At 44.6% G+C, this 15997-nt stretch overlaps 1 protein-coding gene across 4 annotated transcripts in view; it reads right to left on the reverse strand.

The window, feature by feature from the left end:
* The window catches only part of LOC119168526 (focadhesin), a 677649-nt gene that overhangs the window by 438121 nt on the left and 223531 nt on the right, over positions 1-15997 (reverse strand). For all 4 annotated transcript variants that reach the window (XM_075890929.1, XM_037419929.2, XM_075890931.1 and 1 more), the window contains one exon: positions 12258-12316. In XM_075890929.1, coding sequence (XP_075747044.1) covers positions 12258-12316 — 59 coding nt within the window. The remainder of the gene's footprint in view (positions 1-12257; positions 12317-15997) is intronic.

Below are 15997 nucleotides of genomic sequence, written 5' to 3' on the forward strand. Positions count from 1 at the left end.
GCAAGAATTACTCGGAGAAAACTTTCTTCGAAAACTCGGAGAGCGAAAAAGAAAACGAAGTGGCTGCAAATCGGAATTCTCACAAAAGCACCTTACAGCAAGCTTTAAGAAGTACTAATTATAACTTACCTCAACAATAAAAGCAGAGGTTCAACACAAGGCAATATTTATTTGAGACACAAAAATGGAAGCAAATAGTCGAGAATTAGAATACCATACGCGAAGCTTGTGGGCGTTGCGGGCGTAGAGGTAACGGTCGGCGCTCAACAGGAGCCCTCAAAAGGTAAGTGTAGGACGTCAGTATTGGGCTGATGGCTATTTAACAGAATCGTCCGCAGTTCCCTTCTGAAGAAATAAAGTTTACCACCAATCCCAGTTTTAGGCACACGGCAGGCCCAACGCGTCTTAGTGGCTTTCAGCTGCCGTCACCAGTAGCGAACACAAAACTCGTAGGCTCCGAAGGGCCTACCAGCGGCCCTGTGGCCGTTGTTTAGCGCATGATCCATCACTTGCAACTGGAAGCAGCCGTGTGGCTTCAGTATCGCCCCATAACGTGCCAAGATTACCGACACAACACACAAAACACGCCGCAACGCGCACTGGCCACTTCGGCTGGCTTGGATTTGATTGGATCTCCGTGCAGTACGTTTGATGCTTAAGAGATGGCGCCAGAAGTGCGCGCTATCATCATCAATGGCTGGAACGAGCAGACGACATTATTGCGGCAGTTTTCGGGGGTGCGATAATTACACGAGGAAAAAAAAAAATCGTATTTTTTGGGGGCGATGTGGGGGGTGCGAGAATTATGCGAGTGCGAGGATTATGCGAGTAAATACGGTAGAGCACACTTTCATTCAGTCACTTAATACAGGATTACTACCAGTGGATCGGAAAACTAAAAGTCATCCCGATTCATGATTCTGGTGATATTCAAACCTGCGTAATTATAGACCAATATGCTAACATCAGTATCATGTATAATAATGGAACATGTGATATCAGGGTTTATAGCACCTAAGTGAAACAAAATTCAAAGGAGTTCAAGGACTTTTAAGGACTTAAGTACTTTTCAAGGACTGAAAATAACGCTTGAAACTACAGGAAATGGCAACACCACTCTTTACAGCATAAAAATTTGTACTTCCACTTATTTGTACAGTTTACACCATGAACGCACTCAAGTTACCCCAGACTGTAGTCGGATTTGTGTTCTCAATGTGTTTCGTACTCTTCATGCGACTTTTAAAAGCAGACTCCTCCATTGACGACACGTCGAAACTTTTCCTACTTGAGAAGACTTTGTCTGATGATAGTTTAACGTATCCATTGCAATCCACTCTCTATGACCAAGACGGCTGGAATTTGCACTTGCCCGGCATAGTTGCCTGGCATGCGACTGAGGATATCCACGCACAGTCTCCCCAAAAAAGCCAGGCTTAGCTCCATTGCTGCTGTAACCATACAAGTGCTATACCACAACTACAGTGTACTAGAAGAGTACACTGTACTACAACACTGCGCTATGGCTAGAAAAACAAACTGAAATGAATGGTTTGTTGGCTTGAGAGCACGTAGCTGCCTGGCAAGAAAAAAAATATTCATTAAATTATGGCTTGAGAAAGTTTGATTGACAAAAGTCAAGGACTTCTAAGGACCTCAAACAAATTTAACGGTTTTCAAGGCCTTGAAAATGCCATTTCGAAATTAAAGGGTTTTTAAGGGTTTCAAGGACCGCTACAAACCCTGCATGTACTCACACCTTGCACGTTTTCTTGACATTAACAATTTTTTTACTCTATTTCAGCATGACTTTTATAAAAAAAGATAGCTTTGCTCCTAGCGAAGCAATAAACGCAATAGCAACAAATTGGAAGGTCACGCGCAGAATAGCAAGCAGATCGAAACGTGCCCTGTGTTTCTCATGCACAAATAACACAGAAACGTACTCACAGGTACAAATGAATGCGAATAAGCGTTTCAGTTGTTACTTCGCTTGCGTCTCTCATAATCATATAGTGGTTTTGGGACGTTAAACCCAACATATCAATCAATCTTACTTCGCTGTGTCTGAAAAGTTCACCCTTTTCGCTAACGGAGACTGTGCAACGATTGCAGTGACCTTTGTGCACCCGGTAACTACAACAGAATTGTTCCAGTGAAATCCCAATTCCCGCCAAGAATTGTATGATCCTCTTCACCGTGAGATAAGGGTGCGCGAGCGAGCGTCGAACCCTCTCCTCTCCGCGGGGCAAAATAAGCGTGGGAGGTGAGAGCGCATGCCGCCATGTCGTGACGATGTGCTAGTTCCCTTTGAGATGTCCGTAAATAGCAGTAAGTGGTAGATATAAATAGCTTGCTGTTTTGAACGTTGAAGGACGCGCCTTTTCGTGGCTCAGTAGTTAATGCCTTGGACTCACGTTTCAGAGGTCTCAAGTTTAATTCACGAGCGCCGGAGTCTTTTTCTGGATTATTTTATTTCTTGCCTTTTCATATATATAAATACATATACATATACGATGAGTGACGCCGACGCCAATGCCAGCGGCAAAATCCAGCCAAGAGCGTCCATAATCGCAATAAAAAAATTCATATGACACTCAGCTTCTACTGTTCACTAATGATTTGCATAACAATGTCGACTTGGGCTTTCCTACTGACAGTGTGTTCCTTGATTTTACTCAGGCTTTACAACTTCCTTTCCTTGCTGTTTACAACTTCCTTTCCTTGCTGTTTTCAGGAAACATTCTAGCCTATGTCTTTATCATAAAATTTACTATCATAACTCACACATATCTTCATTGTTGATACATGCCCTATCTTTCATATCAGCGCACTTCAATCATCGTGAGAAAGTTCAGGTGCCCAAGAGTAACAAAATTGCCCATTCATTGTCATTTTTACCCAAAACTTTTAGGGAATAGAACCAGCTTCCTGGCTCTATGACAAGCCTTCAAGACCCCATACATTTTAAAAATGTCTTTTTAACAAACTAAATACCTACATTTAGCCTTTGTGAAATTTTTTTTTTGTACTTCTGCAACTCACTTTGTATATTTACCGTGTATATTATTGTACTCACGTGCTATTTATGTTATATGTTGCGTAGCCCTTGTCAAGTTCAATATTAATTTTTGCCTGTTATATATTCATATATAATAGACCCTCCCCTCAGTAATGTACCTTGCACCTTTAGGGTAAAAAAAATTATAATAATAACAAACACATTAGAAGGTTTCAATAAATATTTGCTCACATTTTGTTGCCACGATTCCCGTTAACTAATAATGCACCTAAATGGAATGCCAACCTAATAAGTGTTTACACTATAAAACACAGACAGTGCAGCTCGCTTTGAGGAACTGATAGCTTTTGAAAGTTTCTGAAGCCCCAAGTCCATGCACAACAAAATCTCCTTAGCTTTTACCTTGTTCAGCTGTGTCTTCACTTGGGCAAAGCTCTTGTCTAATGCTTGCGCTGCTTTTTCACAAAAGGCTTCGGTCAACAGGACAACGAAGCCACCCACCTCATCAGACTACAAAAGTTGGAGGTTATTAGTCCTAAATTAGGTAGCCATTTGCCCAGTGGTGAATTTGGGACGAAGATGTGTACGTTGTCCAGTCTTCATTAGGCAATCCACAGCCTCCTAAAGACATCTATCACGATCTACCTCTTCCGCACAGTTGGCTCCACATTGATTCAAGGCCAGCAACTTGTGGACCCAGAGACATCGTTGCACAGAAAACTTCGGACCTTTCTTCAGAGTCTTGGAAATTCCCTCGGGGAGGCCTATGCTGCCTAAAACGTGTAGCTGGGTAACCTGACTGGTTCACTTCTTGTTCCTCTTTAAAAGATGATTGAGCATACATCTCCACCAAAATTCCGCAGTCAGTGCTATAACTTGCTGGCACGCCTTTAACCTACAGAGACCAAACCAACTGGTATCCAATTCAAAGCATTTGAAACGCAAACAGTCTTGAAGGAACCCAATCTGTCTTAACAGCTCCGCTTCTTTACTAGTTGATTCATACTTGGTTCACAGCTCGGATTAGTTAGTTCATACTTGAAACTTGCTGCGCATGCTGAAGGTAAACGAGAAAGCACTCTTTCCTGTCTCCCTTGTTTTCCTTCAGCTTGCGCAGCAAGTCGAGTTTTCTGACCCTTTCTTTCTAGTCAAGTTTTCTGACCCTTTTGACACTCTTTCAGAAACTGAAGGGATCGAGAAGAAACAGGCAGCCTATGAGAAAAAGGCCCATGATTATGCCATACGTATACAAGGTTGCTCACAAGCTTAAGTGAAGGGAAATAAACTTCACTTCCCTTCAACCTGTACAAGCTGCCTTTGGTGTTATCAGCGCCCTGCAAGTTGGCTAATCTGTGCCCACAAATTTCTACTGCACCGAGGCCCTACCCGTGTGGGAAGAGGCACACAAGGTCGTATGACGCCTGCTCGGTTGGCGTGGTGTACAAGATCTCACTTAGCTGCGACAGGGTATACATGGGCCAAACAGGCAGGTGCATAAATGACAGAATTATGGAGCATGGATTGTCTCTAAAAAATGAGCTTTCAGCATGTTTGCCTGTACATTGTGGTTCCTGCAGGTGTGAGCCTAGGTTTTCCAGTGCATCCGTCCTGGGAAAGAGTAATGATACCTTTGCACGTGAAATTATGGAAGCATACCACATTAAAGTAAAGAAAGGACATACTTGTGTTAGTGACACATCTGTTGCTCTGCATGGTAGTGAATGTAAGCTCTTCGAATCTTTTTTCGTTTATTGGCTTTTTTTGTCACCATTCTTGTTGCTGTCAATCTTCTCGAGTGTTTTTTTACTGGCATGTGAGGCCATGTGCAAGCGCATGGTTGTTACAGTTATATATATATCGCTCATTTTCTGAGAATAAAGTTAGTTGCAAGTGACGTCGTTTCTGGTCTGTCCTAAATTTTCTTCTTCGATGGCATGCATCTTTTTGTACTTCAGGAAGAATGTACAAACTAGCCAAACAAAAAGTTTTTTTAGGTGCTGTATCTTCTGAGGCAAAACCACAGTAGAGGCTTTAAGAAGGCAACATTCACATTAATGAGCTTTCACTGCAGTGCTTTCACGAATGGGTTATTGCAACTGTCTGAGCGTTTACTGCTGTGCCAGTTTATTGGTGCTTACCATCACCCCCTGATACTCTTGCTTCACAGTCACAATTGGCAAATTTACTGATTAATCTCAAGTACACACATCATATTGCCTGCCATAGCTTTAGTAGGCATAACGGAGAGTTCTCCATAGTCACACACACCCTTTGGAAAGATATAAAATAACGAAGCAGACTGAGTTAATTGCAAGTAAGTACAATAGCATGTGGTCGTACAAGTAGAACAACATATCAAGTAGACCTCTCTAAGAAATTCAAATAGATACCATCTGGGGTGGAAGCGGGCTTCAGTCTTTTGGAGCAGCTTTGAGAGCAGGAATAATGCAGTTTTGTAGCAGCTTTGGAGCAGTAAAAAAGAAGTTTTGGGGCAGCTCTGGAGCAGCAAAAAGTGTGTTTCAGAGCATTGAAATTTCGTTTTGAAGCAGATTTCTTGGGCCACAAATCATTGTTAATAAGCATTTTTACTTTCTGGTAAACACAAGACATTTCAGTGGTTTTTACTAAGCATGCAATGCCAATCAAGCAATCAGACTTACCCGAAATTCATATACATTAAGCCTTACAACATCAATGGTGAAAGCGGAGCAGCACATAAGCGTCACTCTAAACAGCTACTAGGCCTCAAACGAACAAAAAAAGTTCATGATAAAATGTTGCAATGTTCAAAATGTGATTAAAATGCTGCATCTTACATAAATAGCAACTCAAGACCATGAGCAACTGTATAATAAAAGTTACCTCCATACTAAGCCCTTAGGGCTATATAAAAATAAATCTAAAAACTTAATGTTCCGGTCATTAAAGTGTGACAGCTGACATGAGAACCACATGGAAACTTAGGTGCGCTCCTTGTGTCGTTGCTAAGCAATTAAGTAAAAATTTTTTATTATGATAGGAATAACATGGACACTCGACGAGTATTTGCTGTTACTGCCATGTTCAGTGTAAACTGTACGTTGGTACCATTCACCGCAAATCGTATGTTTGACCCGCATGTAAAATTGCACATCATTTGCTCGGACGGCGCACGCGTTAGCATTCCACCCCATGTTAGAACTGCGGTCGAACGCTCAAGCAGAAAGGAGAGACGCCGCCCTCTTGAACGAGCATGAAAAGGCTAGAGTAAAAGAGGGTCGCTCGAGCAGCAGCCGTGAACTTAGATTCTAATCATGGGTATGGTTACGATAGCTGGTGCACGCGATATCGGCAAGCATCAGCACATGATTTGTGAACTGTTCTATGTGGTGCACCTGGAGCGGATGCACTTATTCTCTTACACCAGCGTTTATAGTTGTGAGTAACTCAATGTCGGATCCAAAAAAGTTAGCTGTCAGCCTTCATATTGCCCCGGGGTCGTGAAGTCAACGAAGGCAGCAGCCTCTGTTTTAATGTGAACTCCTTATTTGGGCTAACCTGTGCCCGGAAAACTAAGCGTCACTCTACGAACAATACACGCTGTACACTGATAGCAGCGAACATAGAGCACCTGCCATTTATAATCCGTCACGGAGCAAGATGCGGTAGCATTTATACATGCGTCATAAAAGATTCCAACGTTATTGCTAGCGGCCGCGTAAGCTCCAGAACAAATTGTAATGCATGCGAAGTGCACGTATTCTCATCAGAATGTTCTAAGATTATCTAGTCATTCGGGTGCGGTTTGCGCAAGGCAGCATTACACGCATAATGGCGTGGTAACAAAATAGGATGAAAGAAGCAAGTGCGACATCACCATTACAACATTACCAATTATTGTTATTTCAGTCATAGCTACCCCGGCAACAATAATTATTTTTTTCAGTTCATATGGAAAAAAAATTGCCGCACGATTGCCGAGCAACCAGCGAGCACAGCACACGCTCAGTAGTTGCTCGGCAACAATGCGGTGAGTTTTTTGCAACAGCACTGCCGTTTTTATGGTTTGCCTAACAGCTTTGCTATTAAAACATATACAGTAAAAACTCGTTAATTCGACACCCGTTAATTCGGACATTCGGATAATTCGGACGGCTCTATTGGTCCCGGCCAAAGTGCATGTTAATCTATGGGACCAAACCTTCGTTATTTCGTCAGAATTCGGCTCCGCACCGCTTAATTCGGACAAATACTGACGGCTGCTGCTACACAAAAGTGTGATAAAGCAGTGCTGGCACCACTGGAGTGAAACCGAAACCTGAGTGGCATCGCCATCATCATCAACTAGTGGGGGCAATCGCAGCGTCACCAAATGTCGGCGTGTTTTTTCTCCACTCAGCGCCTCCGACGCCATTTTTTCTTGTGTTGTCGTGTCGGAACCACTTCTTGCGGAGTTCTCTTTTTCTTCCATTGTGACCGTATTTGCATGCCACCACCATCGTGCGCTACAGCGATGGCAACGCCAAAAAAGCGGCAGAACTACGACGCGAAGAACTTGGCGACTAAAGTGTAAATTTTGGAAGCACTGAAGAACGGCGAATCGCGACAGCAGGTTATGACCAAGTACAACGCAAAGCGGAGCACGTTGGGAACGTACGTGTAAAATGAACAACAGATTCGACAAGCCTTCGAAAGCGAGAAGTTTCATGCCTCTAGAAAGCGGTTGCGAATCGCAGCTCATCCCCAGCTCGAAGAAGCTTTGCTCCGGTGGATTACTGACTGTCGCAACGTGCATCTGCCTTTGAGCGGACCTCTCATCATGACGCAAGGTGAGAAGTACGCTGCAATGATGAACATTGAATCGTTCAAAGCGTCAGAAGGGTGGTTTGCGAGGTTTCGAGAGAGACACAAACTTGTCTTCAGGAGTGTGTGCGGCGAAAAGGCCAGTGTTGACGAAAGCGTGAACACCGAGTGGAGAAATGTGAAGCTGCTGGAGCACATCGCCGCATATGAACCACGTGACGTGTTCAATGCAGACGAAACTGCTCTATTTTTCAGAGCTCTGCCCGACAAGACGGTGACTTTCAAAGGGGACGCGTGCATTGATGGCAAGAAGTGCAAGCAAAAGATAACTGTGCTTCTTGCCGCCAATATGACTGGCACGGAGCGCTTGCCACTACTTGTCGTCGGAAAGGCGCTTAAGCCACGTTGTTTTAAGAACGTCAAAAGCCTTCCTGTCGAGTACACAGCGAACAGGAAGGCATGGATGACATCGGACATTTTTTTGCGGCTGGCTGCAGCAGTTGGACCGGCACTTCACGTCGAAGGACCGCAAGATAATTATGGTTGTTGAAAACTGCAGTGCCCATAACTGTACAGTCGAACTGAAGAGCATCAAAGTAGTTTCTTTGCTGCCCAACACTACGCCTGCTCTTCAGCCGATGGACCAGGGTATCATTCACTACGTGAAGTCGAAGTACCGCAAGCACCTGCTAGAGCGAATGATCCTATGCTCAGAAGCTGGAAAGTTGTATCAAGTGGACTTACTCGGCGCAGTGCACGTCATCGCCCACGTGTGGAAAAACACTCCGCCGCAAGTCATCGCCAACTATTTTCGGCACAGCGGTTTTGTGAGGCCCGAGCATGCAGCAGTAGCTGACGATGGCATCGAGGAGGTGTCAGCTGAGTCCACCAACGATGACTGCCCGACTTTCGATGCTGTCCGTCCCACAGATGTGACCTTTCAGGACTACATCGCGATTGATCATGGTGTCGCCACGAGTGGTCTCCTGACCGATCACGAGATTATTAATGATGTCACAGGCGCCCATGAAGACCACGATTCCGACGAAGAATCATGCGAGGAGATACAGCCGCGACCTCATCGCACCTCACGGGAAGTCTCGGAGGCGCTGTTAACCCTTGCGGTCCCAAACTTTTACCCACTTTCCGGTCGTTCCGGTCCGAAACTATTTCACTAGCTTGAGGCACCATGAAAGAAAACGACAACTGTGGGAAATTAACTTGGTGGTTGTTTATTTCGTCAGTTCCTCTTTGTCCCCAAGTTATTTAGCGATACTTGGGCAGTGTGTGGAAGCGTTCAAAGCACTCTCCTGGGTGCAGTCCGGAATTATTTCTGCAGGTTTTGCAGAAGAACACTGTTTCCCTCCAGCCCCCTTTTGTTCTCCGGTCACTGCAAACAGCGCAGTCCTTGCTGCTTCGGCCAGGGAGCTTGTAGATGAAATGGGGCTTTCCATCCAGCCTTTGTTCGCAATCCAATCTTGTAGATGGGCCCCGCTTCCCAGCGCGAGCCCTTACGTCACCAACCAGCTGCTCTATCAGGTTCCTCCGGTACTGGAGGTGTCGCTGCTCTTTCTCTCCCTGCTTCAGGAGCTGCAGTCTCATCAAAATGAAGCTGTTCACTATCGAAACTTCCAAAAGCCAAAAAAAAAGCTTCCTCCACCATTTCATTGACTTCCGGGAAAATGCATAACTTTCACAGTAATGATCGGCCCTGTCCACTGCACCCATGTTTTCAGTGTAGTCCCATATCACCACAGACTTCTTCAGTGTCAGTGTTTTTCCTCCAGCTATCTTCCTTGGCACTTCTTTCATAGACGCATTGTGGGCTGAGCTTAGCATTGTCACTTGACGCTTATCCCGCCAGGCAAGTGCCATGTACGAGTTTCCTCTGCGATAAGCCGTCACTTCACCTTTTTTCATCTTTTTTTTGAGCTGCTGCGGCATTTGTTTTCGATTTGTCACCACAGTCCCAGTTAGCAAAATACTGTGCGAAAGTAACTCTTCCGCACGCATTGGGGACGTATAAAATCTGTCCGTATACAGATGATAGCCACTGCCCGGTGTAGCTTGCTCCACTTTCTCCAGCAGGTGGAGCACAATCCTGCATGTTAAGGGAAGCTCGGGACGGCAGAGGCTATCAGTTGTGCTGCCGTAGTATGGTTCAAAGGCTGAAATGTAGCCTGTTTGGCAGTCAGCCAGCGCATAAACGCGCATGCCCCATTTTGTTGGCTTCTGGGGATTGTAGCACTTGAATGAGACTCGGCCTTTGAAGCCGACAGTACTTTCATCTACGCAAATTTTAAGGCCGGCGTTGAAATGCTCTCTGCATTTAGCATCTATGTAGGTCACAACATCCCTGATCTTGCTTCCACGAGTTGGTGGACCTGAAGAGGTATGTGGGCTTGGTGCAACGTGCAGCATCCAAAATATTTGAAGAAACCTTTTTCGTTTGAAAACCTGTGGAAAAAAAGGCATCTTCTTGATGAGGTCGTTGCTAAAGTATTCCTTCAGCTCCGGTTGGGGGTTCAACGTTATGTTCACTATAACCCCTAGGAAGGCTTTGAATTCTTCCACGTGCACATCTTCCCAGTCATTCCAAATCGAGTACTGCTGAAGAACACCGGCACTCGAGATTTTATCACGGGCGTAGCGGTTTGTTTCGCACACTATTTGCTCAATCAGCTGGTCGGTGAAGAACAACTGAAAGTAGTCCAACTCGCACTTTACATTGGAAGAGCTTACTTAAGATCCCGGGTTCGGGACAGTAAAGGGAAGAGGGTCAAAATCTGGTAAATTATCCAAGTAGGCTGTCCAGTCGGTTCCACGTGGTCCTGTGTTGTTCTGGTTGTTTCCACCGTCTCTACCGTCCTCGTTTTCTTCCTCGCTGGCTTCTGTAGAATCACTTTCTTCGGTATCCGATGGAGCCACATAGTTGTCTTCGTCCCTAAAATCGTCTTCTCTTTCGCTAAAAGCTTCAGAATTATCGCCGTAGAAGGCACCCGGTGAAAAAGCGGCTATTTCGATGCAAGCGGCGCCGAATCTGAGCTGCGCGCCACTTGAACAATCGAAGAGTTCAACTGCGTAAACTGCCCCATCTGGTGAAAAAATCAAAGCTGAAATCAAGGCAGTTCTTGCCTTTTATAAGAGGTGGCGCAACATGCACAGTAAAAAAAAATGCGCGCGCAATTCAATCAGGAGAAAGCGTGTCGGGCAGTGCCCGACAGCCGACCGCTGCGGCCGTGTTGTGTTGTCGGGCGAGGCCCGACAATGGACTGCAAAGGGTTAATATTAGAGGACGCTAGCGTGAACACTCCCGACAGCTTGCGTGCTGTTGGCCATTTGGAACAGTTCAGAAAAATTGTGATGTCAGCCGGAATTTGCGCGAAAACGCAGACGACAATTACAAAATACTTCAACAAATAAAGGTATGCTTCTGCAGCTTGATTTTAAATGTTTTCCCTGTTCATTCGTTAATTCGGCATTCGGCTAATTCGGACAGTTTTTCCGGTCCCATGAAATCCGAATAAACGAGCTTTTACTGTATAGCATAATGAGGTATGCACACAAATGCCACCTTAACAAGAATCACGCACTGTGTTCATGTGGCCCAAGATTCATGTATGATCAGAAAAATGATGTTTGATATGGACGTTCCCGCAGCCCTGCATTTTCGTCTCCATCGAAAATGCAGTGACCTCCACCAGAATCCGACCCTGTGACATGCGGGTCAGCAGCCGAGTGCCTTAGCCACTAAACCACCGAGGCAGGGCAACACAGAACTTTATATGGATGTGGTTGTGTCCTTTGTGTAGACCACTCATGTTGCTCGGTTGATGATAAAACTCTCGACTAAATTTTGCATTACATGTGCAAATTGCCGTTACGGTGCAGCAAGTCAAATTGATGCAGCAGGGCACAATTGTCACAGCACTTTCCCTCCTGATTGATTGATTTGTGGGGTTTAACGTCCCAAAACCACCATATGATTATGAGAGACGCCATAGTGGAGGGCTCCGGAAATTTCGACCACCTAGGGTTCTTTAACGTGCGCCCAAATCTGAGCACACGGGCCTACAACATTTCCGCCTCCATCGGAAATGCAGCCGCCGCAGCCGGGAATCGAACCCGCCACTTTCCCTTCTGTACCACGAGCATGATTAAATGCAAATAGTGGCATCATAACCTGTTAATTCAATCAAAGTAGACTCTCATTGAATGAAACCTCAAAGGACCAGAAATATATGTTCCATTTTACAGGAGTTCCGTTTACTGAGAGATGAACAGGGATGCAGAATACAAGCACGATCTTACCAGAAGCACTTAGTCCATTTAGGCAGAAGTTCCGTTTACTGAGGCTCTACTCTATTTCTAAACAATAATTATCTTCCTAATGACCTTTGTTTAGGCTAGAGTATTCTGCTTGAGAATGCAATATGCAACAAGAAGAACATACCGGTCGTCTTTCCACAACTTGGGCACAACAGAGGAGAGTGTTGTCCTCACATTCACCACCTGCGGAATGACAAAAACTTCAATCTCTTTTAGGATATGGCACTACCATTTGTTTGAGAATAAAACGCTGTGATGGAATTGACCAAGGGCATTTTGGTCTATACTTTTTAGCATAACAAAAATGGTGATTTTCAGCAGCTGTCCTCAGCTTGTTGCCAAGAGTGGTAAAACAGAATAAAAGAGGTTTATTAAAAAACCATAGCTCCTTTAACTAGAGCTGTGTCATTTGCAAAATTTCAAGTTCCACACGAATTCAAATATTGTAGTGTGAGTGCGAATTGAATATTTCTCGAATAATTCTACATACCTCTCAATTACTTGGAAGTGAAATAGCAAAAAACAAAACTTAGGAAAGAATTCCTAAGCATAGTGGAATAAAATAGCAACATGAAAGTGTTTCTTTTAGTTAGGATGATGAAGCGTTGGCCGGCTGATGTTTCATATCTATCAATAAAAAAATGACGTAATGTAGAGCCTGATGATGATGATAAACTTTACTTAAGTGCAGGCAAAGGAATCTACTGTAGGTTGCTCCAAAGGGGCTTTGCTGATGGTGGGGGCCCACAGTCCAGAGATCCACTGATTCTTGCCATTTGCTCTGCTCTCTGGGTGAGCCTGATCTGGTCGTCGTGGGTCGAGCTGGAGAGCAGTGCCTCCCATCACTCACTCGCAGTGTTCATGTTGTCGTCTTCAAGGTTTGTAGTGTACACTTGTACACTGCAAACCTTGTAGTGGCACAGGATAAGTGTCACCCCGCACCGTAGCGAATTCCACTACAATAAAATTTTCGCCACAACAAATGATTTACGATTCCCCGTCATCCATCGCTAGAAAACAAGGTGAAGAATGTCTTGTGACAATGAATACTTTTCCTGGATATTTCCACTTTAACGAAGTTTTCGCGAGTACTACCCCATAAGAAAAAGAAATTCGGTTCAGATTGCCGCAAAATTTCCATACCAGCTCCACCAATTCTCGATGGCTCGTGACATCTAGAGCGCATGCCCATATCACAACAATCGTGTTTTCATCGGATACACGCTTTCAGCCACCAAAGGCACATCACGCTAAATTTATTGCCATTGAGATGCTCGGTGACAGTGCACCCAAATTGCCATGATGCTGTCAGTGAACTTGATGCACACGCAGACCGTTGCAGAATCGCCACCATCAAGAATCCCCGCCATATGTTTTTGGCGTTGCGCTCATAACAAAATTATCGCTCGTCATCACTAGCCCTGAGATCGAGGATCGACCAGACGTCGTGATGGCGCACACACGAGCAGAGCGCACCTAATGCCAGCATAACTGCATTCTGCCACAAGCACTGCAAACACAAATGCGATCGTGTCGAATGCTATAATAGGCGACTACAAAAGTGCGCGCGCAGTCAACGTCCATCGACTCAACCCAATATTTCTTACCGTAACGATGAGAACAAAGATAGCAACGACACAGTTCTTAAGTCGGGCGCATGGCCAGTGCAGCGAGCACAGATTAAAAACAAAACTTTCTTTTGCCGCAACCGCTCTACAACTCCTCTACAGGAAACAGCAACTGTTATAGTCGCTATAGTTGTAAATTAAAGGCAATAAAGCTATAAAATGACATGAAGCGTTACGGCATTCCTGTCATTTACCTATGGTCACGGTAGCGCAAAGCTTTGTCACTTTACGTTGCAATTATCAGTAGGCCTCTAGTGAAGCTTTGGCACGCTTGTTCGCGGTGCTGTGCACTTGGCAAGCTCCAAAAGTGATCTGAATATTGTATTTTCATCTGTATAACCCACCCCTGCATATAACCGGCACCCCGGCTGCAAACTGCGGGAAAGAAAAAAATTGTATTGATACAAAGCCACTTTCTTTGCATAGCCATGAAACCGTATCGCGAAGCCAACTTGTGTGCCAAAATTATCGTATAACCCGCACCCCGACTTCAGCTACAAATTTTCTGTATATTTTGGTTGCGTTATACGTGAGAAAATACGTTCACTCATTGTTCGGCCAGGTACATCGGAGTTATTGAGAGTTCAATTCCTGTGCTTGCAGGGACAAAAGAACGAGTCATAATCATCAGAATTTACCAAATTTTGTGTTCTACAGATAAAATTTCACTAATAAAAATTTCATGACAACAAATTTGCTCACACGTCCCGTCAATTTAGTTGTAGCGGAATTTGACTGAAGTGTGTGTGGATTTTTGTAGGTTGCGGTTTGGAGACTACGCTAGTCAGTCGCCTCTCCCGTCGTAAGCTTTTTGGCGAGGTGGTGGATACCGTAGGCCTTGCCCTGTCTGGTAATTCAATATAGCGGCATACTGGAGGTCAACTTGCTCCGGGTCCACTGCAGTCAACATAAGGGGTGCTCGGCTGTGTATGATGCCTCGATCTGCCCGGTCGGCGTGCAGCTTACCTGCGATGCCAGAGCGTCCTGGTATCCGTACGATGATCCATACTTAGTAGTCTTCCTTGTCTTCCTTTGGTATTTGTGCCAAGACATGTGCAGCAGGCCCATAAATTCTGCCTTGCCTGCTTGGAGTCCGTGAGTACTGTCAGCAACTTGTTTGCATGCAGGCCTTCGTGGATGGCAAAACCACAAAAACTGGGACACCGCTTCTCATTTCCCTCATCTTCACCTACAACACCGTAATGATGAGTCTGATGCGATTCGCGATGTATGCGAAGTTCCGATTGGCCGCTGCTCCAGCAATTATTGCACTTGCTGTAGTAGAAGAATTTCTGCGTGCAACGCCTACTTTAAACTGAGTTCAAAAACTTAAATGACCACGGTTTCCAGTCGAAACACATGGCCAATTCTGCCACACTGGCCATTACAAAATTATTTATTTTACGTAAAAGAATGGACAAATGGTTGCATCATGACGCGCCCACGCTGTGAGAAGCAGGTGAAATGCTGCCCGCATGTCACCACTGTCTGGCAGCGACAAACGCCCTCTTTTCCGCAGGTGCACATTTTAGTTTACCATGATATTTTTTTATCTCTCTCTTTCGCTGGCAGCAGCGGTGCCCGCTTTTCACCTGTGTTTGCAGCAAAATTGGGCCCAGGTATTGCAGGAAACCATAACCCTTGAAGCTGCGAACGAGCCAGCACAGAAAATGACCACCTACACTCAAAAATTCAAAGTTCCTTGCATCCAGTCATGGGCACGTCACCAATAAAATGTAACAGTATTACAGTTACAGTTCCCTAAGCCAAAAAAGTAACTCTGTTACAGTTACAGTTACCATTAAAAGTTACTTTTTCGTTACCGTACTAAGAAAAACATGTATTACATACAAAATGATAGGAATGAATGAAGGAAAGGCAGGGATGTTAACCAGACTGGAAGGACTGGTATGCTGCCCTACACAGAAAAAAGGGGTTTATTAAAAAGTATCAAGAGGTATGGGAAGTGCGTAACAAGTGACTTCAAACTAGCAAGGTTTTACTGAACACCTATACCTATATTTAAAATACTTTCAGATTTCTGATTTTTCAATTCGAACCAAAACAAATTCAAATATATTATTATTTGTTGTATTCCTCAAGTATTTAAGTCCTTTTGAATTGAGCACTTAGCAGTCTTGAGACTATGTGCTATGCTTAGACTTCGAACACTCATTCTCAAACAGCCATGTCTGTAGGTGTCACCTTTTTGTTTTCTTCGGCTCACCTGAAGACT

Source organism: Rhipicephalus microplus, chromosome 3 (assembly GCF_043290135.1).
Source record: "Rhipicephalus microplus isolate Deutch F79 chromosome 3, USDA_Rmic, whole genome shotgun sequence".
Lineage (NCBI taxonomy): Eukaryota > Metazoa > Arthropoda > Arachnida > Ixodida > Ixodidae > Rhipicephalus > Rhipicephalus microplus.